Source organism: Suncus etruscus, chromosome 20, assembly GCF_024139225.1.
Source record: "Suncus etruscus isolate mSunEtr1 chromosome 20, mSunEtr1.pri.cur, whole genome shotgun sequence".
Classification (NCBI taxonomy): Eukaryota; Metazoa; Chordata; class Mammalia; order Eulipotyphla; family Soricidae; genus Suncus; species Suncus etruscus.
In genome coordinates, this window is record NC_064867.1 from 1,129,717 (window position 1) to 1,154,875 (window position 25,159).

The 25,159-nt window shown below is 41.2% G+C and overlaps 3 protein-coding genes across 4 annotated transcripts in view; 1 reads left to right on the plus strand and 2 right to left on the minus strand.

Annotated features, from left to right (window-relative positions):
• EIF1B (eukaryotic translation initiation factor 1B) overlaps positions 1-25,159 on the minus strand; it is a 634,827-nt gene that overhangs the window by 561,860 nt on the left and 47,808 nt on the right.
• Positions 1-25,159, plus strand: part of GORASP1 (golgi reassembly stacking protein 1) — a 737,102-nt gene that overhangs the window by 202,296 nt on the left and 509,647 nt on the right. The window lies entirely within an intron of this gene.
• The window catches only part of MOBP (myelin associated oligodendrocyte basic protein), a 49,430-nt gene that overhangs the window by 4,756 nt on the left and 19,515 nt on the right, over positions 1-25,159 (minus strand). Inside the window, exons 3-5 of one of the 2 annotated variants that reach the window (XM_049766444.1) lie at positions 15,175-15,388; positions 14,800-15,082; positions 6,894-7,113 (exon numbers count right to left, since the gene is read on the minus strand). In XM_049766444.1, the coding sequence (XP_049622401.1) occupies positions 14,848-15,082; positions 15,175-15,380 (441 nt within the window). In that variant the 5' untranslated portion in view covers positions 15,381-15,388 and the 3' untranslated portion in view covers positions 6,894-7,113; positions 14,800-14,847. The remainder of the gene's footprint in view (positions 1-6,893; positions 7,114-14,799; positions 15,083-15,174; positions 15,389-25,159) is intronic. The other variant, XM_049766445.1, reaches the window with a different exon arrangement.

The following is a 25,159-nucleotide window of genomic DNA, read 5'->3' on the forward strand; positions in this document are numbered from 1 at the left end:
GGAAAGCAATTTTTTACAGCTTACTGCTAAAACTCAAGTTGAAAATAAATGCAAAACCTTGCAGCTGGCAGTAGAAATCCTTAACGATTTCATCAACGGAAAAAAAAAAAAAAGTCTCCCTTACAAGGTCTGACTCAGAAAGTGTATAATGGGCCCGGAGAGATAGCACAGCGGCGTTTGCCTTGCAAGCAGCCGAGCCAGGACCAAAGGTGGTTGGTTCGAATCCCGGTGTCCCATATGGTCCCCCGTGCCTGCCAGGAGCTATTTCTGAGCAGACAGCCAGGAGTAACCCCTGAGCACTGCCGGGTGTGACCCAAAAACCAAAAAAAAAAAAAAGGAAGTGTATAAGCCAGAAGACAATGAACAGAAACTGTCAGCTGCCAAGGGAGATATTAATGGAGAATTCAAGTACTGGAGAGTAAAATCTAGTGAAAATGGATGATGTAAAAATCTGTCGCATCATCATGCAAAGGGAAAACAGGACCCCAAACATTTTCTTTCTGATGTTTTCAGATTTCTGTCTGTAACAAAGAGAAGCAGCCTTTCTGAGACAAAAATAGCAGAGTAAACTCAAAAATTGCCATATGGCAGAGATCTCAGAAGTCAAACCAAAAACATTTAGTAAATAATTCCCATGGAAAAGGGAGTGGTAGGAGAACTGGAGAGGAGGTACAGGGGTAAAAGTCTTGCCTTATATACAGTAAACCTCAGTTTGATCCTTTATTTATTTATTTGTTTTTTTGGGTCACACCTGGCAGCACTCAGGGGTCACTCCTGGCTCTATGTTCAGAAATCCCTCCTGGCAGGCTCGGGGGACCATATAGGATGCCAGAATTCGAACCACCATCCTTCTGCATGCAAGGCAAACGCCTTACCTCCATGTTATCTCTCCGGCCCCTGATCCTTTATTTTTTTCCAACTTTTTTCTCTTTTTTTTCGTTTGATATTCATAAATGGGTTTCAGTCTTACAATCTACCCCACCTCACTCATCTGTGGGATTATAAGGGAAAAAATGTGTTTTAGTAATATCCAGAGATAATAGAGATTTGGGCTGGGGGTGGGAGACCAGCCCATGGTAGGAAACTCAGCACAAGTATTGGAGCAGTGCAGTTAGACTAGAGAAGGGACCACTAAGACAATGACAATCGAACAAGAACTGAGTGCTTAGCGACATAAAGTGATAGGCAAGGTGAAAGCCAAGTGTCTAAAGGGGAAAGGGAGGGACAGTTTGACCCTTTAAACTGCATATATTACGCTGAGCATCACCAGGAATGATCCGTAAGCACAGAGCCAATGTGACCTAATCTCCAATACTCCCCACTAAAAGAAGGGGCTCTTAAAGCTATGTTAGTTCTTATGGACCTTCTAAGAGAGCTTTGGGGTTCTCTACTGTATCACTCTGCAGTGATAGCACAGCAGTAGGGCATTTGCCTTGCACGTGGCTGACCTGGGGCAGACCCAGGCTCATTTCCCAGCATCCTATATGGTCTCCCAAGCTAGGAGCGATTTCTGAGAATATAGCCAGGAGTAACCCCTGAGCATCATCATAATGGCCAAAATAAATAAATAAATAAATAAATAAATAAATAAATAAATAAATAAATAAAAGTATTTAAAAAAGAAAACGAGGATGGGAAGATTGTTATACATTGTATGACTGTAACTCAATCATGAACAACTTTATCTGTAGTAAAAAACAACTGTATTATGAACAATTCTATAATCATGGTGTTTGAATTAAGAAGAATAGGGTCTTGGAGCTAGATAGATAGCATAGCAGGTAAGGTACTTGCCTAGCACCCAGCCAACCCAGGCTTACTTCCTAGCAAACCTATGTGGTCTCCCAAGTACTACCAGGAATGATCTCTGAGTATAGAGCCAGCAGTAAGCCCTGAGCACAATCAGGTGTGATCCATAAAAATAAAAAACAATCGACTCTTGGAAGCTAGAGAGGTAGTATCGAAATTAAGACACTAGCCTTGCTTACAGATGTGACCTTGACCATGGTCCCCATTCTGACATCACATATGATCCCTGAGCAACACCTTACATGGCTTCTGAACTCAGAGCCAAGATTGAATTCTGACCATGCCAGGTGTCTTCTTCTCAAAAACAAAACAAACAAACAAAAAAAAAAAAACACTTTTTTTTGACCCTTGCTTCAAAATAGAAAGTGAATGTTACTTTGATAGTTTATTTAAAACATTTTAGAGCTTTATTTTATTACTGAAATATTTTTCAACCAAATTATTCAATCTGTTAAATATCTCATTTTATATAATGTTCATCTTTTAAGCGGTAGCTTCCCATTTCCTCTACTTTCCTCAAACTCATGTGAGTTATCTACTAATAATGTTGTTTGTATTACTGAAACAGCATACAAAAGAAATGCCATACTGCCTATAGTAGTCTATTGTGAAATTTATTTATAGTATGTGTATATTGGACTGGAAAAATAGAAGGTAGGGTGCTTGCCTTTCATGTAACCTACTCAGGTTTGACTCTAATACCCCACATGGTCTCCCTATCCGTGCCAGGAGTGATTCCTTAATTCATAGTCATGAGTAAGCCCTGAGCACTGTCAGGTTTGACCTAAAGAAAGTTAAAAAAAATAAAAGTATAATCATGAGAAATATTTGTTAGTCTGTGCTCATCGGTACTTTATATAAACTCAGTTGACCAAAAATCAAAACACTCTTTTCCTAGTAGGTGAACTAGTCCCAAGCAGGACTTAGTAATCACTAAATAGCATGCGATCCAATCCAAATCTATAAGGCAATGACAAATAGTGGACTCTTCAATTCAGTTAGAGAAACACTACATTTTGGTCATTAAGGTGTTGTGGGTTTTTGTTTTTGTTTTGTTTTGTTTGCCACAACTAGTTGTACTCAGGCATTATTCCTGGGTCAGTGTTCAGAGCCAGGCACACTTGGCAGGTTTGACAGGCTTGGGGGACCATATGGGATGCTGGGGATCAAATCCAGGTTGGCCATGTGCAAGGCAAATGCCCTATCCACTGTCCTATTGCTCCAGTCCCCAGATTCTTGTATCCCTATATCCATTAGAATACTTTATCTACATAAAATTATAAATCAACATAGACCTTAAAAGGTGTCTTAGTTTTGTGGTGTGTTTTTATTTGGGGGTTCACACCCAGCAGTGCTCAGGACTTACTCCTGACTCTCTGCTCAGGGACCACTCCTTGTAGGCTCAGGAGACCAAATGGGATTCAGGGGACAGAATCTAGATAAGCCATGTTCAAGATCAGTGCCCTGCTCACATACTATAACTGTGGTCCCAGACGCTAAGGTTGATATAAAAGTGTGTTCTGGAGACCTGTCTACTCCTTGTCATTCTTATCACATATGATGGTACTCCCAAGTAACCCAGAGTTCTAGCAAGCTCATATTAGAAACTTTGAGATTGCAATAGAATAGTGTAAAAATAATGGTTCCACTGGCTATGGAGAATACCTACAAACACCTTTTATAGGACACTGCTTAGTTAATATAAATATTAACAAGAAAAATTAGTTGTTTGGAGGATTTGAAGTACAGGGGCAAACTATTATCTGCCTTGCATGCGGCTGACCCCAGCTTGCCCCCCCCAGGACCACATATGGTCCCTGAAATACCACCATAAGTAATCTCTGAAGTGGTCTCATAAGTGATCACATATCTAACCCTGAGCACAGCTCCAGGCGCTCAAAATCCTTCCCCCCAAAATTTAGTTTGCCTCTACCCTAAATCAATATTCCTGTTAGTGCTAACCTGTGTTGCAAAAAGAGGAATCAGGACACAAAACTATTGACTCCATGTAAGACCCTTCATTTTACGGAAGCAGAGATATTAAGTATTTACTAGGTGTTATTGATATGAATGGGGTGTGTGTGATATGGAGTCAGGAAAGACACCTTCCCAGATCTCTCTCAGACTTGGTTTCCTCTGTGTGATAGCAGCAGTTCAGTTGGAGATTCAGCAAATCCCTCTCTCACTCACATATCAGCCCCTCTGCGCTGTGATCTGTTGCAGCTTCCCATTGTGAATTATTCTTGCTTCCTACGGATTCTTGGTTCCCTGGGAAGATCAGACTCTGCCTTTTACTTTTTTCCAATTCTTTGATCTTCCACCTGAGTCTCTATGGGTCTCAAGTTGAGGTCTGGGCTTATATGTGAAGTTATAGCAAGTGGCTTAAGTGGCAAGCCATTGTCGAAAATGATTAATGAATCATCAATTTAATTCATCTTAAAATGATATTTTAGGGGATATTTCAAAGACTTGGAAGGAAGTAACTTTTCCAAAACTTTCTCCATCATCCTCATTACTTTGAAACTCTTAATGTCACTATTTTCCCTTGCAAACAATCTACTGCATTACCTACACTGCACAGACACAATGGAAACTACAGACAGGAACTACTTTTAAGTTCCTGCCACTGTTAACCCACCCTGCATTCCTGCACTTGTCTCCTTCTCCCTTTTTTCCCAACGCAGTCTTTCTTGTTCTGTGCCCCTCACTTGTAACCCAGACTCCCACATCCCCACCACCTCCTCACTCCCTCCTCAGTTCTTGGAGATAGCCTCTTTCTTCTGCATGTACCCACTCTGCTGCTTCTTTCCTCACATTTACACATGCTCAAGTGTTTCCTGAGTTAATGGAACACCCCAGACCTATCCCCTCCATTGCTTTCCTTTACCAAGCTTAGTAGAAAGGTTGCATCTAGATTCACAACTATCCACTCCTCAATTCCCACTACTTCCACCAACAGGTCCCTCTGGCTGGATATAATAGGTATATTTGGCTTTTCAAAACCATCTAAGAATTTGAAAAAAAAAATATCCCTATTTAAAAAAAATAACAACAAACAAATATGCATTATGTCAGCAGCATTTATTTCATTCTTGCTAGTGTTGGGGGAGGAGGATGCAGCAATAAATAGGTGTTGGTAATGGCGAAGCTTCTTTCAGGAGGGGAAAAACAGCCAAGCAATAAACAAGTAAATGGAAAAAAAGAAGATCATTCCATCAGGTGAGAAGCTGTGCAAACAAAGCTAGAGAGAAAGGATGGAGAGTAACCATGGAAACCACACCAAATTTCCAAGGGAAGCATCTCTGAGATGATACTTGATCTGAAGGCGCCTGTATGAAGATATTGAGGCAAATAATTCTCAGAAAGAGTAAACAAGAGAAGAGGTCCAAGATGAGCACGGGTACTGAGCAAAAGTTAACAGCATGTGGCTTACTAGCACAAAGGCAAGAACAGAAGAAAAGGCAAGACGTGTGGTCCTACTGGGTAGGGGAAGGGCTCTGAGTCACCAGGGGAGGGCAGTGAGTACAAGCCTGAACAAGCACTGAGCTTTGGTGCCTTTGTGGACTGAGGCCTGGCTCCTCCCTCACTGTCCTCCTAAGTAGTAAATTAAGAAGGTGAAAAATTTGCTTCTTTCCCAGTTGCTGTACACAAACACACATGCTCACACAAACATACATACTTACACACACATATATCAATCCATAATCGATGGCAGGGTGAAATGAGAGGAGAACCTCTGCTACCACCCCAGTATCTATGGGTGTGTAGTAGTTATAGTGGGACCAGGACAGAGTAGGGAATGTTGTTCGTTTTTTAGGACCTTGATAAAGAATGCTTTAGTCAAAGCCTTTCCAAGTGTCTGGAGTCTCTGAGATCAATCGCTGGCACCACATAATCCCAGCAGGGTCAGGATCTGCCCCCAACAGAAAAGATACGACCTAAAAGATAAGAATCTTGGACTATAGATTTTGAGAATCCAACAGAGGTCTAAGATGGAAAGTTAGCATCCAAAACATCTCAACTTTATCCACTAAAATTGAGTTCAGATCCATACACTCTGGATAATCACCTCTGGTCAAAGGAGGTCTTGGATAGCTTATTTATCCCTCCCCTCCATCTCTGACTTCCCAGTTCTCTTCTTCCCAAGGCCAGCTTCACTTTCATTTTTGTGATGCTATTACATTATATTAAGGAACTGGCCTGAGAAAGCACAGAGCACAGACCTCAACCCTTCCCAGAAAGGAGGAGCTCTAGAATCATGGAAACAACTCTCTTCGTGCCCCTTCTGGTCTTGAGAAAGTATCCTGGGATTATATGCCTCGCCCTCAGCTGGGGAGGTCTGAAACGGAAGCTCTCCTGTCCCGTAGAGGGCTCAGAAAAAGCAGATGGGGTGAAAACACCACTACTGACGCCAGATAACTTGCCAGACCGCACAGATTGCAAAATAGCTAGTCCTGTAGTTGGGACACTCAGATGGCTAGGACAAGCTCTGAGGCAGGGCTAGAGAGTTTGCCCTAATCCCTGTGAAAAACTACAGATAGGGTTTTGGGAAGTGAAAGGGAGCTGCTTCCTGGTGCTTTTCTCCTGTCTTCCGACACAGCTACATCTGACAAGTGGATGTAAATCACACCGATACTCCATGGAAATTCCCTTGCAGCTCTGAATCATTTGGTAACCTTATTGACCTACTGGGAAGGGGATGAGCAGAAGGGGAAAGTGGGTGGTGGGTGAGAGGGGTTTTGGCTTTTCCTCAGAACTAATTGTAACTGGGCCTCGGAAGCAAACACAACGAACTATTCGAGAAGCCAAATGGAAACCAATTGGCACTGGGAAGCAAGGAACCCAGGTTGAGGATTAATTACAAAGAAGATCAAGAATTAACAATCAGTCACAGGATGCCAAGATCAGAGGGGAATAGGGGACTGGTGGAGAACCTGGTCATGGACACAAGAGCCCCAGGGATATTGGAGATCCCCCCAAACCATGCAGATCTCGAGGGAGAAAGGGTGTTAGGAGCTGGTACCAGAAAACTGGTGTCCCAGGCATGCAGCTAAAACCAGGCACGAACACGTGAGGCTTCTCACCTCCAGGCAGGCTGCCTAGTGGCCCCAGTGCCATGGGCAGGGTGGGCATGGGTGGGTGCCACTTCAGCAGGTGTCTGCCCCTGCATCATATCCAACGCCAGAGAACTTGCTCAGGGACACAGTGGCCAAGAAGCAGAGGGTGCAGGGGCAGAAGGCGTCCATTCACTGGAAACACGCTGCTCACTTCTTCCGGGGGGTGGGTCTTATCCTCCTTTTCAATCTGGTTCACAGAAAAACAAACATCACACTCCTGGTCAGTGAGGCATCTTCCCTCAGAACTCAGTCACTATCACTGCAAACTTGGAGACTCCCTTAAAACTCTTATCCTTCTTGAAAACTGAACCCACAATTCCTCTCTCATTTTCTTAATCCTGGTAGAAATATGGTCATATTATATTTTTTTCCTTGCTTGAGTGTTGTAAAGGTCAAATTAAAGCAATCATCCATTTTTACATACAATAATTATTGATTTTTTTCCTGGACACTAAACAAATAGTGTCCTTAATGTTAAGCTAACATTATTTGTAGCTTCCCAAATGAAAGGGGAACTAGAGCATATCTTACTTTAGCAAAGTAAATTCAAGATATGCTTGTTTATCAACCAACAATGAAATAATAATAACAATTTTGCTTCTCTGTTAAATCACTGCAGCTCATGGGAGTGAAGCCACTCCTATACAGTGCTTAGAGGCAGATTCAGGAGATGCTTTGGGGAGCAGGCAATGCAAAGGGTTGAATTCAAGACCCCTATATGCAAAAGATGTGCTCCAACCCTCTGAGCCATCTCCTTGGGTCTTTGAAAATTATTTAGAAACACAGAAATACAAGAAAGAAATTGAAGGACCATCCACGCCAAAGAAAATACCAGTTTCACTATCCATAGACATAAAAGTATGAGTATACTTTCATGTATACACAGTGAACAGAATTTACATATAATAATGAGAGTACATTGATTCATTCTTATTTTATGAAGAACAGATTGTGTTTAAAGAACTCAGTAATGATACTCCTTATAAGTAGAAAACCCAAAACAATTATTGTTTGCAAGCTGAGGTACTGCATTATAGTAACTGAAATTGTTGGACAGAAGAATTCTATGTGACCTCCTTTGGTGCTTAGACTGGGAAAAATAGCTCAAAGGGCCAGAGTGCATGCTTGGCATGCACAAGGCCCTGAGTTCAGACGACCCTGGCACAACATCCCCAGTCCCCAGCACTACTGAGCAACCAGCACCTACAAGCTGAGCACAGAACTGTCTAGACCACATCCAGTATCACCAGTATACTGCTGAGGAACCCAAGTAAGAAATGATGTTATGATCAATCATTGCAGAAAATGTTCTAAGTCCTTGATTTAAGAAGCAAGAAAATAATGTATTATGGTCAACTATGTCAACAATGTGATGCCTTTTTAAAAATATATTTTAAAAAAGGCAAGAAAAAAGAACACCAAAAACCATATATTAAAATTGGAGCATATTTAGGCCTGGAGGGATGGAATTGGCAAGTAGGGGACTTCCTTTGCATGCAGCTGGCATAGGTTCAACTCTTGACTCCTCAAATGGTGCCCAAACCCTGCCAGGAGTGATCCTGAGCACAGAGCCAAGAATAAGCCCTGAGAAATGCTGAGTGTGACCAAAAATGTTTTAATTAATTAAAAAATATATAAATAGACTATATTTTTACACTGGTGACCAAATTTATGGAAATTATAGCTTTTCCTATCTGGATATTAAGGAAATAATTAGAAGCCTAAAACTAAATTAATATTCAATTGTTAACAATAGCATTTTCAAAAACCCCAAATTAGATATAAAGTTATAAAGTTAACAAGACTGGTGTCCTTCACACAGGATTGAAGATACCAGGAAAAATACATAAAGAATATTTTATTCAAACTTGCACAGTGAATAAATTACAGTCTGAAATGCCTCCATGATCTCCAGAGTTGGAGCAAAATACATATATTACTGACATTCGCCATAGATGCTGCTACGAAACCCTGGATGCCAACATAAGCCTGGGAAATGCATAGTTTTCTGGCATCACCTCAGACATAAAATAGTATAATCAACCACCCATCTCTCCTTGGCACATCACTGGCGATGGCTTTGGATCACAGAATTGCAGTCCCTGAATTCTAATTCAACCAGATGAGTGAATTTGCAAAAACAATTAGCTAATACAGGCAGCAGAGCTCAGATTCAAACCAGCTGGACTGCTGAAGGCATCTACAGGTTTTGGTGGGCTTAATTCAGTTCCTAAAAATTCATTTTATTGAACTTTTTAATCTCGTTAAAATATTTCTCTAAACATGAAATGTTCTAAGTGAAATAGCAATTCAAATCATATATCTAACTATATATATAAAGCTATATATGTAACTAGACATACAAATTGAAATGTATTCTGTTAGCATGCACGTCTTTTGATGTAAAAAATTTCATTTTATATAAAAAGGTTAGAGTGAGTCTATAGCAACATCACAGATACATGACCAATATACATAAATGAATTACACTTGTATATGCTACTAATGAGTCATTAAATATCAAAAAGTGCTACTTTTAATAAAACCTAAATGCATCAACTATTTAGGTATAAATCAAGCAAAATATGCCAAATAAAGCAAGAAATCTTTTTTGGTTTTTTTGTATTTTTTGTCTTTAGTTTGGGGCCTCACCCAGGAGTAGTCAGGGGAGACCATATGAGATGCTGGACTTCAAACGTGAGTTGTCTGCATGCAAGGCAAATGTCCTACTGTTGCTTCGGTCCCAGCCAGTCAATTTTTAAATGAAGAACAATGTTGATGTATTACATTATATGATTTTAATATTTCCTATAAAACTATATTAAAGTATTGCATTTGTGAAAAACACATGAATTAAGAACAATAAAAGTCCAGAAATAAATTCACATATGGTCAACTGATTTTCATGAAATTAAAAATGTGGAAAATCTTTTCAATAGATTGATTTGAATGGTCTGGAACTAGAACAATTGATTATACATATGCAAAAGTTGTACTTTATTTCTCACACCATTTAAAAAAACTCCAAAATGTTAATAATGCTACTATAGAAGTAAACTGGGAGAAATAATTGAAAATTATATAGTTGTATATATATGTATATACATGAACTTGTAGCATGCATATTTCTAAAACTACCAAGACACAATAATAAGGAAACAGCAATCTTTTGTTTGTTTGTTTGTTTGTGGTCACTCCCAGCACCATTCAGGAGATGGTCGTAGCATTGCTTAGGGATCATTCTTTGTTAACCAGAGTACTAGAGATGCCAGAGTGGAGGAACCATGTGATGCTAAGGATCAAAGAAAGGCCTCTTGTTTGCAAAGCAAGCGCCCTTTGCACCATCTCTCAGGTACATACTTCCTTCCTTCTTTTCTTGCTTTATCTTTCCTTCCTTCCTTTTTTCCTTCTTTCCTTCCTTCCTTCTCTGCTTTTCTTCCTCCCTCCCTTCCTTCCTTCCTTCCTCCCTCTTTCCCTTCCTTATTTCCTTCTTTCCTTCCTTCCATCCTTTTCTTCCTCCTTTCCTTCCTGTTTTCTTTCCTCCCTTCCTTCTTTCCTTCCTCCCTTCATTCCTTTTTTCTTTTTCCCCACCCCTTTTTTCTTTCCTCCCTTTTTTCTTCCTTCCCTCCTTTTCTTCCTTCCTACCTTTCTTCCTTCCCTCCTTCCTTCCTTTATTCTTTCCTCCCTTTCATCTTTCTTTCCCTCCTTTTTTCTTCCTCCCTTCCCTCCTTCCTTTCTTCCTTCCTTCTTCCTTCCTTCCTTTTTCCTACTTCTTTCTCTTTCCTTTTTAATTCTTTCTTCTTTCTATTTTTCTTTCTTCCTCTTTCTCTCCCTCCCTCCTCTCTTTCTTTCTATCCTTTTTTGGGGGGTACACACGGCAACACTCAGAGGTTACTCCTGGCTCTATGCTCAGAAATCGCACCTGGCAGGCTTGGGGGACCAAATGGGATGCCGGGATTAGAACCACCGTCCTTCTGCATGCAAGGAAAATGCCTTACCTCCAAGTTATCTCTCTGGCCCCCAAGAATCTATTGTTATTATAAAAATATTATGCACACTACACAAGTACAGAAAGGTCTTCAGTGGGTGATGTATTAGTTCATTAAATGATGTTTAACATCAATGGCTGCTAGAAGATACAATATTTAAAACTTTAAGAGGTACTTTTTAAATATAAAACATTTTAGAATGTATAATTTGAAGGGAATGGACAGAGAATTACATCTGGTGAGTCCAAATACTACATCTGGTTCTGTGCTGGGAGGAATTCCCAACCTTACGTGGTGCTAGGGATCATGTGATGCTGGGGACTGAACCCAGGCCTCCTGCATGTCTTGCATGTATTAAGCCCTTTGAGCTCTATCTCTAGCACCTAAAATGAAAATATTTTTAAAGCTGGTAATACAAATTCTAGGGAAAGTGCAAGCATCTCACACTGATAAATGCAAAATGACAAAGTCACTCTAAGAAAAACAAAGTATATGTTTCTTAGATATTCAAATAAACACCTACCTTATATCCCAGCAATACTATTCCTGGTTATGACTCAAGAGAAAAGAAAACGTATGTCCATATAAGTGTTGTAGCAATTTTATAATTATAAATGATAATTTTATAATATTTATAATCACCAGAAACTGAAAATAACCAGAAATTACTTCAATAGGTCAATGAAAAACTGAGGACAATGGAATTGCTGAGTACATTTTTACTTACCCAGGAGTCAAAATGCCTCCGGTAGCAACATGAAGCAATCACAAATGTATTTTACTAAGGGAAAGTATTCATGCTCACAAGAGTAGACATACTTTCTGATTTCATTTATACAACATTATGAGTGGGATCGAACTATCAGAACAGAGAAGAGATGGATGATCAAGTCAGGGCCTTGATTTCAAATAAGAAATTGGGGCAAGAAGGCAGTGATAAATATATCCTATGTCGTAATGATTCAAATGCCTACATGACTGTGCATAGAACTAGATACTGGGAAGTTTTGTTTATATTGCATGCAAATTATAACTCAATAAACCTCAATCTTCTTTGTGTGGTATACATCTGCGTGAAGTATTACACACATAAACAATCCATGTTTTGGCCCAAGGGGTCCTCCTTTGTCTGTAAATGATCGTTAAACTATCACCTAAACTGTTACTTCCCAGAAGCAAACATGTTTAGTAATAGAGAGAATGTGTTCCTGTTTATACCCAACCACTACTACAGTCTTACTCTATGCTTTCTCTACCGATACTCAACTTCCTGGAAATAAACACCAATACAGATGGTTGACTCTACCCAGGGTTCAAGTTTCCCTTGGATGAACTATATGTTAAGGGGGATGGGTCATAGGGCATTATTGAGAGATTAAGATACTAGGTGATAGCTTCTACTTTAGAATGGTAGGGAGGGAAGATAGAAGATAGTTGCATGAAGAAGAGAAAACTGGCAGTGTGAGCATCATGGAGGTACTAGAGAAATAGGAATGGTTCTGAAGACATTTTACAAAGTAAGCTGAAAGAAAAATTTGCATCTTGATGTGGCATTAAATGACTCCCTTAGCAACTCTGGAGAGGCACATTTATTTTCCTTACTAGACTGAACTTGCTAAGAACTTCCAATTTATATGTAGCTCCATGGAACAGATATCAATCAGCCCTCAGAGATCAACCTGCCTTCTGGCTGCTATTCCAACCTCACTCTGACTTTCTCAAACTTTCTCAAAGCTGCTGCTTTCTTGTCATTGAGTATATCCTCCCTTCATCGGAATGCTTATTAATGTATCTCTATTTTTCAAACCCAAGTAGCCTTTCCCCTATCATAGACAAGTGCCTCCACACCTGAATTTTTTTTTTAATTTTTATTGTGGCCAAATCAGTTCAATATCTCTATTCTCTCTCCCTTATTTCCAGTCTTGCTCTTACATCTGCACCACTTCCTTTTGTGTATTCTAAGCTATAGCTTCTTAAAATTTTTTCTAAAAAGTGATATTTTCAGCCTGTAGAGGGATCTCCTCTGACAGTTACTTCCAAAAGTTAACTTTGGAAGTCAAAATGTGCCGATATGTGGCTCTGTTTTGAGATTAGGTGACTATAACCAAATAGTGGCTTGAGTTTCCCATGTAGACACCCATGTAGTCTCCTAAACAATCAATTTCCTCTGTTTTGCACATTTTCTAAACACTCTTAAATAATCTTACCTAATCTAGACTCCTTGGGGGGACTTAATTCATGATAAGTCTCTTTATGTACATTCTAGACTCTTACTTCCTTCACAAGTCAGTCTTCATGTGGACTTGAATTCTTTTGAACACTTCCATTTTTACTGCCACAAATATAACACCCTCTACCTTCCTTTCCTTTGCAGATGACATCACAGGTGACAATGATGAGCGCCTGACCTGTGTACTACCTAGGTCACTTGGCTGGGGATGGGAATTGCTTATTGGCATGCAGATCCTCAGACCTTACCCACCAGTTAGATCCTTTGTGGTGAGTGATCATCTTTAACATGTTCCTTTGCATACAAAATCTAGAAACACCAAGTGAAACACACACAATAATGCACTGTGCAGGCACTGGCATCATAGATATGATACTCTCATGTACAATGAACACACTCTATTAACTCAGAAAATATGTTCATGTCAGAATATTTTTTAAACTAGAGAGTTGACCATAAACAGTTTATGGCTCAAGGCTAATTTTTCTATTTACAGTTTTGCTATGAACCTAAATTTGCTCTAGAAGAAAGTAGAAAGAAAGAAAGAAAGAAAGAAAGAAAGAAAGAAAGAAAGAAAGAAAGAAAGAAAGAAAGAAAGAAAGAAAGAAAGAAAGAAAGAAAGAAAGAAAGAAAGAAAGAAAGAAAGAAAGAAAGAAAGAAAGAAAGAAAGAAAGAAAGAAAGAAGAGAGAAAGAAGGAAAGAGAGAAAGAAGGAAAGAAGGAGGAAAGAAGGAAGGAGGAAGGAAGGAAAGAGGAAGGAAGGAAGGAAGGAAGGAAGGAAGGAAGGAAGGAAGGAAGGAAGGAAGGAAGGAAGGAAGGAAGGAAGGAAGGAAGGGGGGGCAGGAGAGAAGGAGGGAGGAAGGAAGGAAGGAAGGAAGGAAGGAAGGAAGGAAGGAAGGAAGGAAGGAAGGAAGGAAGGAAGGAAGGGAGGGAGGAAGGGAGGAAGGAAGGAGGAAGGAAGGAAGGAGAAAAAGCTGATTTTGTCTAAGTCAAAGAAATAAGCATATGCCTCTCCACACTCGGGCCTACCCTCCATTCTTTCTCCATGCATCCCATTTTAACTTTCGAGGCCCCAAACTTCTCGGGAAGAATCAATGCTTCCCAATTGTAGGCTTCCACCGCCCAGTAAGATGGTCACAAGTGTCGGGCATTTTACATCGTCAGTGTGGCCAAACTACCCTCTTGCTGGTCATGGAGAATCACAACTTGGTAACTCCCATGTTTTCTTCTGGCCCTTTCTGGGTATGCGACCAAGTTGGCTTAATAACTGATGGATGAACTAAATGAATGCTATTACCCTTAAGGCCATTGGGGGTAAGGCCTGGATCAAACCGTTGAATCTCTTGCACAGATCCCTCCAGAAGCCCTCTGGGTTACCATTCTCCTCTCTGAGGCACTAAGGGAGCTGACTGTGAGCTCTGTCCATCCCTCAGTCGTCTGCCAGTCAGTCACTTCCAGTGCCACCAGCCAAGGGCCACAAAGGATGCTGCCCTGGATGGCATCTGAACCAAGTGCGTTTGTGAAAAGCAGAAGCCACACAGAGTCTTTCCAAAGGGGGGAAAATTTAATGCAGGAAACTGAGGACATAGGCCTGTCCTGGAAGGACAGGAGAGAGACACCCCAACTTTTAGGCAACACAGCAAAGAGCTACTGACCTTCATTCATTCAGGCAGGGGCAGGGGACCCAAAGAGAGGAGGTAGTGTTACCAGAACCTAGGTGCTCTGCTGGGGGACCCCCCTCGGCTGGGACCCCCTCTCTGGGGGCTGCTCTTCGGCTGCTGCTTGCGCTTCGGAGGGGGCCTCGGCTGGGCCTTGGGGGGCGGCGATCGGACCTCCGGGCGAGGGGACCGTGGCTTGGCTGGTGCTCGGGCCACCGAGGGGGACACCACCGGCTGGACCTTGGGCCTCGGGGGGGACGGTGCACGGCGGCGGCTGGGTCTGGGAGGGCCAAAAGAAGCCACCGGCTGCAGGCAGGGGCCAGGCCCTGCGCCCTCCCTCGAACCCTGGGCCAGGCCTGGCCAGGCGCTTACCGGGTCTTCTGGCAGGCACAGCAGATCCAGTCCTCCTCCTTCTTCTGGTAGAAGCAGCCGCTCTTGCAGATGCTGTACTTGCGGTCCACGATCTCCCGCTTGGAGTTGAGGAAGGTGAAGGGTGGGCAGCAGTGGATGCTGAAGTGTTCTGAGAACTTCTGGTTCTTGGAGAGTCGGGGACCCTCCTTGGCCATCTTCTGGCTCATCTAGCTCACTAAGGGGCCGTGCATGGGGACAAGGAGTGAAAAGGAGACAGCAGCAAAGATAAGTGAGTTAGGGGCCTGGAGTGGCTCCTGGCATGCCAACCAACTTTCCACCACTTCTCCTCAAGTCTAGGGTGTCCCCCTACATCCTGAGTCTGCAAACACCTGCCCAGAAATAGCTCCTCCAGGAGCACCTCCAAAAATTCTGTGTATTTGGCTTTTCAGCTGAAAGGGGAGGACTATAGAAACACAAGTTTTTTGAGGGGGTCACACTCAACAGTGCTTACTCCTGGGGGATCATACGGGGACGTTGGGGATTGAATCCAGGTCAGCAGCTATATACAGGGCAAGTGTCTTGACTACTTAACTATCTCTCTAACCCCAGATGTTGGCTTTTCCATTGATGTTCTATAAACTTCATGTATATAGACTCCCTCAGGCCAGAAACTCTGACATCGAAACCTCTTTCTCTTCTGAATCTTAACAGCCTTCCCAAAAATTGCCTGCTTGTCTTTATACTCTAAATGCCTTCAGATTGTTATAGGTCTGAGTCTTGTTTATAGTTTGTGCAGCTTACTGCTGTATGAAAGAGTGTGAAAGAAATAGGAGTTCATTTCACTGAACAAGTGGCACTCTCAGCTGACGTACAAGATTCCTTATTATCACGTCTAAGAACCTTCATAGTCTGTCTCCTTGTCACATCTTGCTCCAGTTTTCATTTGCTCCCAATTCGCCACCACACCAGCTAGTTCAAAACACAGTTCTCCTTTAGCAGTTCTTTTATATTAAAAAAAACTTTTAATGTTATGTAGTCACGGTGGGATTACAAAGCATTCATGATTGGATTTCAGGCATACAATGATTCAATTCAACACAAATGCTTCCACAAATGTCAACTTCCTTCCACCAGTACTCCATTTCCCCTTGTCCCCTTGTCTAACCACCAGACTGCCTCTCTGAGAAGGGCATTTTTTATGTTTTTGCTCTGTGCTTTGCAGTACTTTTATTGATAATATTCCATAACAGTAGCTTTTTGCCTTTTTTTCTGCCCTATATTTCTGATCCTAATTTTTCCACTTTCATCATTATATCTTTTCCTTTAAATTATAATTTTGAATGTCAAAAAAAGACATAACGGGGCCAGAGAGATAGTATGGAGGTAAGGCGTTTGCCTTCCATGCAGAAGGATGGTGGTTCAAATCTTGGCAACCCATATGGTCCCCTGAGCCTGCCAGGAGCAATTTCTGAGCATAGAGCCAGGAGTAACTCCTGAGCACTGCCGGGTGTGACCCAAAAAAAAAAAAAGAGAGAGAGAGGCATAAATATTTTTTAATTTCTTGGTATATTCTTCTTTAGGAAGAAAAAGAAAGTCATGCTATTTCCAAATTGTGTTACAAAATATATATGATACGATGCAAACACCACTACCCCAAATATCTTGCTTTTGTTTTGGGGGGGTTGGGCCATATCCAGTGACGCTCAGGGGTTACATGTGGCTATGCGCTCAGAAATCACTCCTGGCTTGGGGGACCATATGGGATGCCGAGGAATCTAACCTCAGTCCATCCTAGGCTAGTGTAGGCAAGGCCTTACTGCTTGCGCCATTGCTCCGGCCCCTTGCTTTGGATTTTTTGTTGATTTTTTTTCTCTTGTGAGGGATTGTTGCTGTTGCTTGGATAACTTTTGTTGTGTTCTGTTGTTGTTATCTTTTTTGTTATCTTTTTAATTCAGTACAAATGCCTGCACAATTGTTGAACTTTTATGCAGCTAGTATAAATATAAGTTCTGCATTAACATAGCGAAATTGCATATCAACTGACCAGGACTGTTCTGAGGAATAATTAGCCAAACTCTGTAATTTATACTTTCAGAAATCCATTTGTTAGGAAGGAACAACAGTTCCTATGCTCTTCGTGTTTTCCTATGTAATGGTAATAAAGTTTTTTATAGGTGGCTGAATGTCTTTGGCATAAAAAATTACCACTGTTTTGTTTGAGGGAATGAGTAAATAGGGGAGAGGGGAATCATTTTATTATTCTATCTATTATTGTGCACATTTTAAAATGCTCATAATAAAGTAATTTGCAAAGACTGAAAAGTGAGTGAGATAAAGAAAACTTTGAGCCCTAAAAAAATGTAGCTAAGGGCCAACGAGATAGCACAGCAGGTAGGGCATTGGCTGTGTATGCGGTCAACCTGACTTCAATCTCTGACATCCCATAGAGTCCCCTGAGCTGACTGGGAGTAATTTCTGAGTGCAGAGCTAGGAGTAGCTCCCTAAAAAAAGTTTCAAAATGAGAACCATAATTACTTCAATATCCTTTCTAGGGGTATGACAAATGCAGAAATAGCCCAACCAAATGCTCCAAAACAGAACTATAAATAATCATATAACAGAACTATAAATAACTATTAACCAGCAAAATTCATCAAATATGATGGATGGACATAGTGATGGACATAGTTCACTGAGAATGTCTCTGCTTGCAAAACAAAACAAAACAAAGCAAACAAACAAAGAAAAAAACTCAAGAAGTTGAGCTGAAAGCGGGGAAGACAGTTCAAAGGACCGAGCACATGCTTTGTATGTGGAAGACCAGAGTTTGATAGGATCCAGAGTTTGATAGGGTCCCTTGGTCACCATCAGCAGCAACCATCAAGCAAAACACTGGAGTAACTCCTGAGCACCGTCAGTAGAGGTTCTCCAAGGTTCCATGGATCCTATTTTATAAAGGACGCTGATGCTTTCCGTAAGGTTCCCACCCTAGTAGACTGACCATCTCCCACCTAGTATTCCACCTCTAAATAAATCACATCAGAAATTATATTTAAATACGTAAATTTGGGGTGACAAATTCATATATTAAAATATGCATGCCTTAACAGAGGGGAATAAGCAAATAATAACTTGGAGGGCTTTAAGAAGTATTAAATAAAATTAAGTATGCAAAGCACCCAGCATCAGAAATAATGCAAATAACTTGGTTAATAAATTTTATTCCCTTTCACTGATAATTCACTCAGATTATCTATATAATTTTGCTGAATTCTTTATCATGCCACTGTGTATCTCTGATGACATTTAATACAAGCTCTAATTGCATTTTCATTTGCTTCCATAACTATAAACAAATTACATGATGTTTCCACGAGAGATAACACCTAATCACAGAGCAAAGACAACTATTAACTGGGTGGAAGGATAAAGAGAAAAAGATATGAATTTGAAATTATAAAATATTATCTTTTGGCTTTCTAGATAGATGTTTCCATAGTCTCAAAATGAAAGCAGATTCAAGTATTTGAAAAGGGAGGAAAGAATGTGAAAAAGTAAGAAAGCAATAAAATAAGAACCTCCCCTCCATATATACCCCACTATTTATTGGTCAGGGACGCTTGGTCTCTTTACAGATTTTATATGGACATTGTAAGTCCCCTCAGAGAGCTCCACTCTGGTTCAGGCAATCGTGACTTGAACAATAAATAAAAAGGCAGTATAAAATATATCTCCTAACTTATGGGGAAAATTATAAAACTGTACTCTTCAGGGGGAAGGAGATTGATGAACTTACTACATCTTTCTCAAATTCATACAAAGTAATTAGCAAGCTTGAATGAGTTCCCTCACATTGGAGAACCAAAGCCCACTGGGCCTAGGACGAAGGTGCTCCCAGGCCCCAGTAAAGCCACTTTTGCTGCGGGTCAAAGTCCAGGCGCACAGTATTTTTCCACTCTACTACTTCCCCACAGGCAGAGGGAGTCAGCCCAGAGACAAATGTAGAATGCAGAATGTACCTCTAAAGGGCAGGACCCTTCCTGTGCTGTTAAGATAGAGGAACTAGGTGGGTTCATAATGTCCCACCAGAATTGGACCCCTTGACACAACGTTGAATCAGAAATGAGTTTAGATCTCTCCTCAGAAATGATGTGATTTGTGGAAATGGGCCAATCATGTATGTTGAGAAGGATAAACTGTTTGTATTAACCAATAAAATGGTTGAATTTTTAAAGCTTGTAAACCTTATAAACTGCTTGGAAATTTTAATCGGGGTCCTTGTCAAGATTTCACTGTGTTGGCTGAGACCTGGACCTCAACTAGCTGAATAAACTCCCTTTAGGTAGTTCTGACTCTCAGAGCCGATTTGGGTGGTCAGCTTGGACCCTAACAACATCTAAACACACATTCTAGAATGTGAATGAAGCAGCATCTCTCCATAAACACCAGTAGAGTAGAATGCTGTGGGGTTTTCCCCTAAGGAGATAGAAGATGAATTAGAATTAAACACACAAAATGGATTTTCTTCCTTCTCCCCACTCTTCCTTTCTACTACATTTTCTACAAGGACTATGGAATATGGGGTGATCCTTTCTTGGAAGCAGCATGTGATGTCTTAGGCAGTTCTCCATAGTGGAGAGCCAAAGCATCAGTGAGCTCACACACATGTTGTAGCCAGTGTGCTCCAAACTGACACCTAGCGTCACAGAAGTCAAAGGTGAGACGGGAGATAGACTGCCAAGTGAAGGGTGGGTGCAGGTCAGTATTTGGAAAATAGGACAGGCACTGTAGCTCTTGCCAACTAGGTCCCAATTACAAAACCATACTGGTTATTGCCTAGAGAAACAAAGGTGACACATATACTTTGCATGCAAGTGGCACAGAATCAGTCCCTGACAATACATGGTCCACCAAGCACTGTGCACAGAATTGGGAGTAATACTTGAGCACCCCCAGATGTGGCCCCCCAAAAACAAAAACAAAGAATAAATAATGGACACAGCTGTTTAGATTGAGCAAGTGTCTAATCAACTGCTCTTTACAGATGTTCTAATGTTGTATCCACAGAAATAGGTGCAGAATGCGTTTGGGAGCCATGGACTTCCACTACAGAGCTTATTATAAGAATTATAAGAATGTTTTAGTGTCTTAATTTTAATATGTCTATAAAACTCTATGATCTTTTTTTGTTCACAGTAGTTCTTGGAGATAATTTGGTCACCCTCGTTTTGCATTACAGTGATATATAAAACTCCAAATACAGTGCTCATAAGATAATGTCTTGACAATTTTTTAAAATTTTTTTTAGTTTTTGGGCCACACTTGGCAGCGCTCAGGGGTGACTCCTGGCTCTGTGCTCAGAAATTGCTCCTGGGGACCGAAGAGATAGCATGGAGGCAGGGTGTTTGCCTTGCATGCAGAAGGACTGTGGTTTGAATCCCAGCATCCCATATGATCCCCCAAGCCTGGTAGGAGTGATTTCTGAGCGTAGAGCCAGGAGTAACCCCTGAATGCTGCCGGGTGTGACCCAAAAACCAAAAATAAATAAATAAATTGCTCCTGGCAGGCAATATGGGGACCTGGGGACCATATGGGATACCAGGGGTTAAACAAACCCAGGTTTGTTCCTGAGTTGGCAGCATGCAAGGCAAACACCCTATGACTATGCTATCAATCCAGCCCCTTTACAAATATTCTAATCTATTCATTTTTCATTTGATTATGCCTGCTAATATTACCCTCTGGACCTTGGATTCCATCTATGGAACCAACAGAGTTTTCTGCACCAGTCCTGAAATCAAACTTCTACCAGGGAAGGCCCTAATGCTGCCCTGGCACCAACTTGTTCCAGAGTGGGTTCATATGACATCGTGACATCATAGAAACAGCAACAACTTGCTTTCAGGGCAGGTTTCCCTGCCTCACCACCTAAAAGTGAGATAATACCAGAAGACACTCCATTACATCCTGACTTCGATACCTATATCTGTGCAAAAACCAAGATCTCTAATTACAGAAGCCTGGCTATAACAACTGTGATTAAGGAGAACTTTTCCTGAGATCATGAAGAAAGACTTTGGTGACAGAAAACAGGGTGCCCAGAGCTGTAGTTGGTCTTATGGCAGGATGCTTCATGGGTTTATTCTTTCTATCTTCCCTAACTTTTGCTGCACCTATGCCAAAAAAAAAAAAAAATCTGCCACCCCGTTTTCTTTTATCTTTTAGAAAGGGGCTTCTTCATTTTTCATAAAACCTTGGGACATGGATTACTTTGTTTTACCTCCTATTTCTACATTTTTCTATAAAATTAAGAAGAAGAAAAAAGAAAGGATTGGAGAGGAGTGAGGAACTGTTGTTTTATTTTTTTTGTTTTGTTTTTGGTTTGTTTTTGGTTTTTGGGTCATACCCGGCTGTTCTCAGGGGTTACTCCTGGCTGTCTGCTCAGAAATAGCTCCTGGCAGGCACGGGGGACCATATGGGACACCGGGATTCGAACCAACCACCTTTGGTCCTGGATTGGCTGCTTGCAAGGCAAACACCGCTGTGCTATCTCTCCGGGCCCTGTTGTTTTATTTTTAACTTGAGTGATTGATTGATTGATTGATTGATCGGTTTGGGGGCCACACCCAACAGTGCTCAGGGATTACTCCTTGCTCTGTACTTAGAAATTGCCCCTGGCAGGCTGGGGGACCATATGGGATGCCGGGAATTGAACCGGGTCCCTCCATGGTTTACCGCATGCAAGGCAAATGCTCTACTGCTGTGCTATCTCTTTGGCCAGTGAGGAACTGTGGAGTTTTTATGCCTTGGTCACTTCTTACTTAAATTCTACCTTCTTAGTAAGAATTAATATTCTATTTAAGATACAGTTGATTCGGGACCAGAGAGATAGCATGGAGGTAAGGCGTTTGCCTTTCATGCAGAAAGTCACTGGTTCTAATCCTAGCATCCCATATGGTCCCCTGAGCCTGCCAGGAGCGATTTCTGAGCCTGGAGCCAGGAGTAACCCCTGAGCGCTGCAGGGTGTGACCCAAAAACAAACAAACAAACAAAAAAGATACAGTTGATTCCATTTCCAGACCAGAGAGGTATTATATGGATTTATGAACTTGCCTTACTCATAACCAAGCTGGGTTCAATTGCTGGCATTAAATATGGTTCCCTGACCACTGCCAGAAGTGATGCCTGAGTATATAACCAGTAGTAAATAGTAAACACAGTTGAGTGTGGCCCAAAATACACACACATTCTTCCTCACTTCTTGCATTCTTTCACAAGGGAGATAAAGTAAAGGAATCTGAGAGTGAGTCCTTGTGGCTATGGGAGAAGTTGTAGCTGAGTGCTGTCCCCCTCTGCTGGCCTCTTCCAGCTGGGTACCTTATCTGGTCACACCTGGCCCTATGACCGAAAGAGTGAAAATTGGTGCTGACCAACGGACGCTATAGAAGCCACTGGGGAGTAAAGTTCCTACTCCGTAGCCTCCTCTTCTATCCATTGTAGTCTTGATTCTTCTACACCCATTCTAGGTACATCATGGTTCCCTTGCAAGCCGTGCACGGCATGTGGGGTATCAAGAGATTTGTGGAATCAAGGACTTGTGGTCATTGGCTTAGACAGCTCCTCGACCAAGGCTATGAGCTTGCTCACTGCCACACTAGGAAAGGACAGGGCTGATCTTCTCCAGGGACTTGAACCCTGTCCCCACTACTCCTATTGATGTGGCACTGGAGCTCACTGCCCCATACATGTGGACTTAAACATATCTTCAGACCTATCTGGATGATTCTTTGATGGAAGAAAGCACATTCTTGGATGCTCATGAATTATTCCTAGTTCTGTGCTCAAAGGACACTCATGTTCTGTGCGTGTCTTTTGTGGTGTCCTATGTGGTGATGGAGATCAAACCAAGATTGGCTGGATGCAAGGAAAGTGCCATCTCCACGATACTCTCTTCACACCTTCTGGATGTTTCTAACATCCCATACCACCCCTCTGCCACACTTTTGAGAATTTTAACTCCTTAGCTTTATTTTATATTTTCTTCATTGAATGTGCTCCATAAGATGCTTATTGTTCCAGAAATTCACTGACGAGGAGGGTTGTGACTATTTTCCTTGTGGGAATTTTCTACAGAGAAAAATATATTCTTTTTTTTTTTTTTTTTTTTGGTTTTTGGAGCCATACCCATTTGATGCTCAGGGGTTACTCTGGCTAAGCACTCAGAAATTGCCCCTGGCTTGGGGGGACCATATGGGACGCCGGGGGATCAAACTGTGGTCCTTCCTTGGCTAGCTCTTGCAAGGCGGACACCTTACCTCTAGAGCCACCTCACCAGCCCCGAAAAAGATATTCTTTTAGGGATTTTTTTTACTTTCCCATTTTTCCTCTATAAAGCTATAATTTGATTAAAATCCATACTGCCACTTTCTCTGCCTTCAGATGGTTATGAATAATAATTTAAGGAAGAGATGAGATGGAAGTAATGAAGAATTTCAATTTTCATAGAATGATGTTTAAAAAAACAAGATGAAGTGTGTAGCATTTAAAATACTGAACCAACTTCAGGTGCTTAAAATATTTATAAATCTACACTGAATTTCTGTTAAGCCCTTGTCTCCTTTTAACAATTTTATATTTATTCCTTGAAAATCAAATCCCTTGAGAGTGATAAAATCCTTTAATCTTCATTCTATGAGAGGAAACAAATAAATTATAATTTTAGTAGTAATGGAAGAATATAGATAGAAAACCGTAAGTAGAATTCTAATATGAATAGGAAGAGAACAATGGTAACTAATGGTAATTAAATAGTAAATTTAATTTCAGCATATCTCCCCTTTCAAGAAATTGCTAGACTAGAGAAAGTGAAACATTCATTATTGTATAAGTTTCTTTAAATCAGGCTTCTTTATTTAAATAGAGAAGGTTATTGAAGTGTGAATTTTTGTTAATTTTTTTATGTAAGCAGAAAGATTAACTTGTATTGAATTAGTTACATGCTTATAACTGATTAATCGTAGAAATACTAGATCTCCATTTTTGATTTTGGTTTAGATTTTAGTTTTTGAGGTCACTTCCATGATTCTCAATAATTACTTCTGGTGGACTTAGTAACACATTTCTTTATAGTGCCCAGGATAGAACCTGAGCCAGCATCGTGCAGGACAAGCACTTTACCCATTGTACTATCTCACTAGCCCCACGTCTTCATTTAAACAACCCAGATGCCCATCAACAGATGAGTGGCTAAAGAACTGTGGTACGGGGCTGGGCGGTGGCGCTGGAGGTAAGGTGCCTGCCTTACCTGCGCTAGCCTAGGAGACGGACCATGGTTCGATCCCCCGGCGTCCCATATGGTCCCCCAAGCCATGAGCGACTTCTGAGCGCATAGCCAGGAGTAACCCCTGAGCGTCACCGGGTGTGGCCCAAAAACCAAAAAAAAAAAAAAAAAAAAGAACTGTGGTACATATACACAATGGAGCTGTCAGGAAAAATGAAATCATGAGATTTCCCTATACATGGATGTACATGGAAACTATTATGCTGAGTGAAATAAGTCTGAGGGAAAGAGATAGACACAGAATACTCACTCATCTGTGGGAAAAAATAAAAGACAGTATTACCCAGAGACAATAGAGATGAGGGCTGAAAGGACAGTCCCATAATACGAAGCTTACCACAAAGAGTGGTGAGTATATTTAGAGAAACAACTACACTAACAACAATCATGACAATCAATGATAGTGAGAGAAATAGAATGCCTGGCTAGAAGACAGGCAAGGAGGGATGGGGAAGGAGGAAGATGGAAGGCATTGGTGATGGGAAGATTGTACTAGTAAAGGGGGGGTGTACTTTTTTATTATTGAAACCCACTACAAATATGTTTGTAATTATGGTGCTTAAATGAAGATATTTTAAAAAATGAAATCAGGAACTGGAGTAGTGGTGCTAGAGGTAAGGCATCTGCCTTGCAAGCGCTAGCCTAGGACGGACCACAGCTCTATCC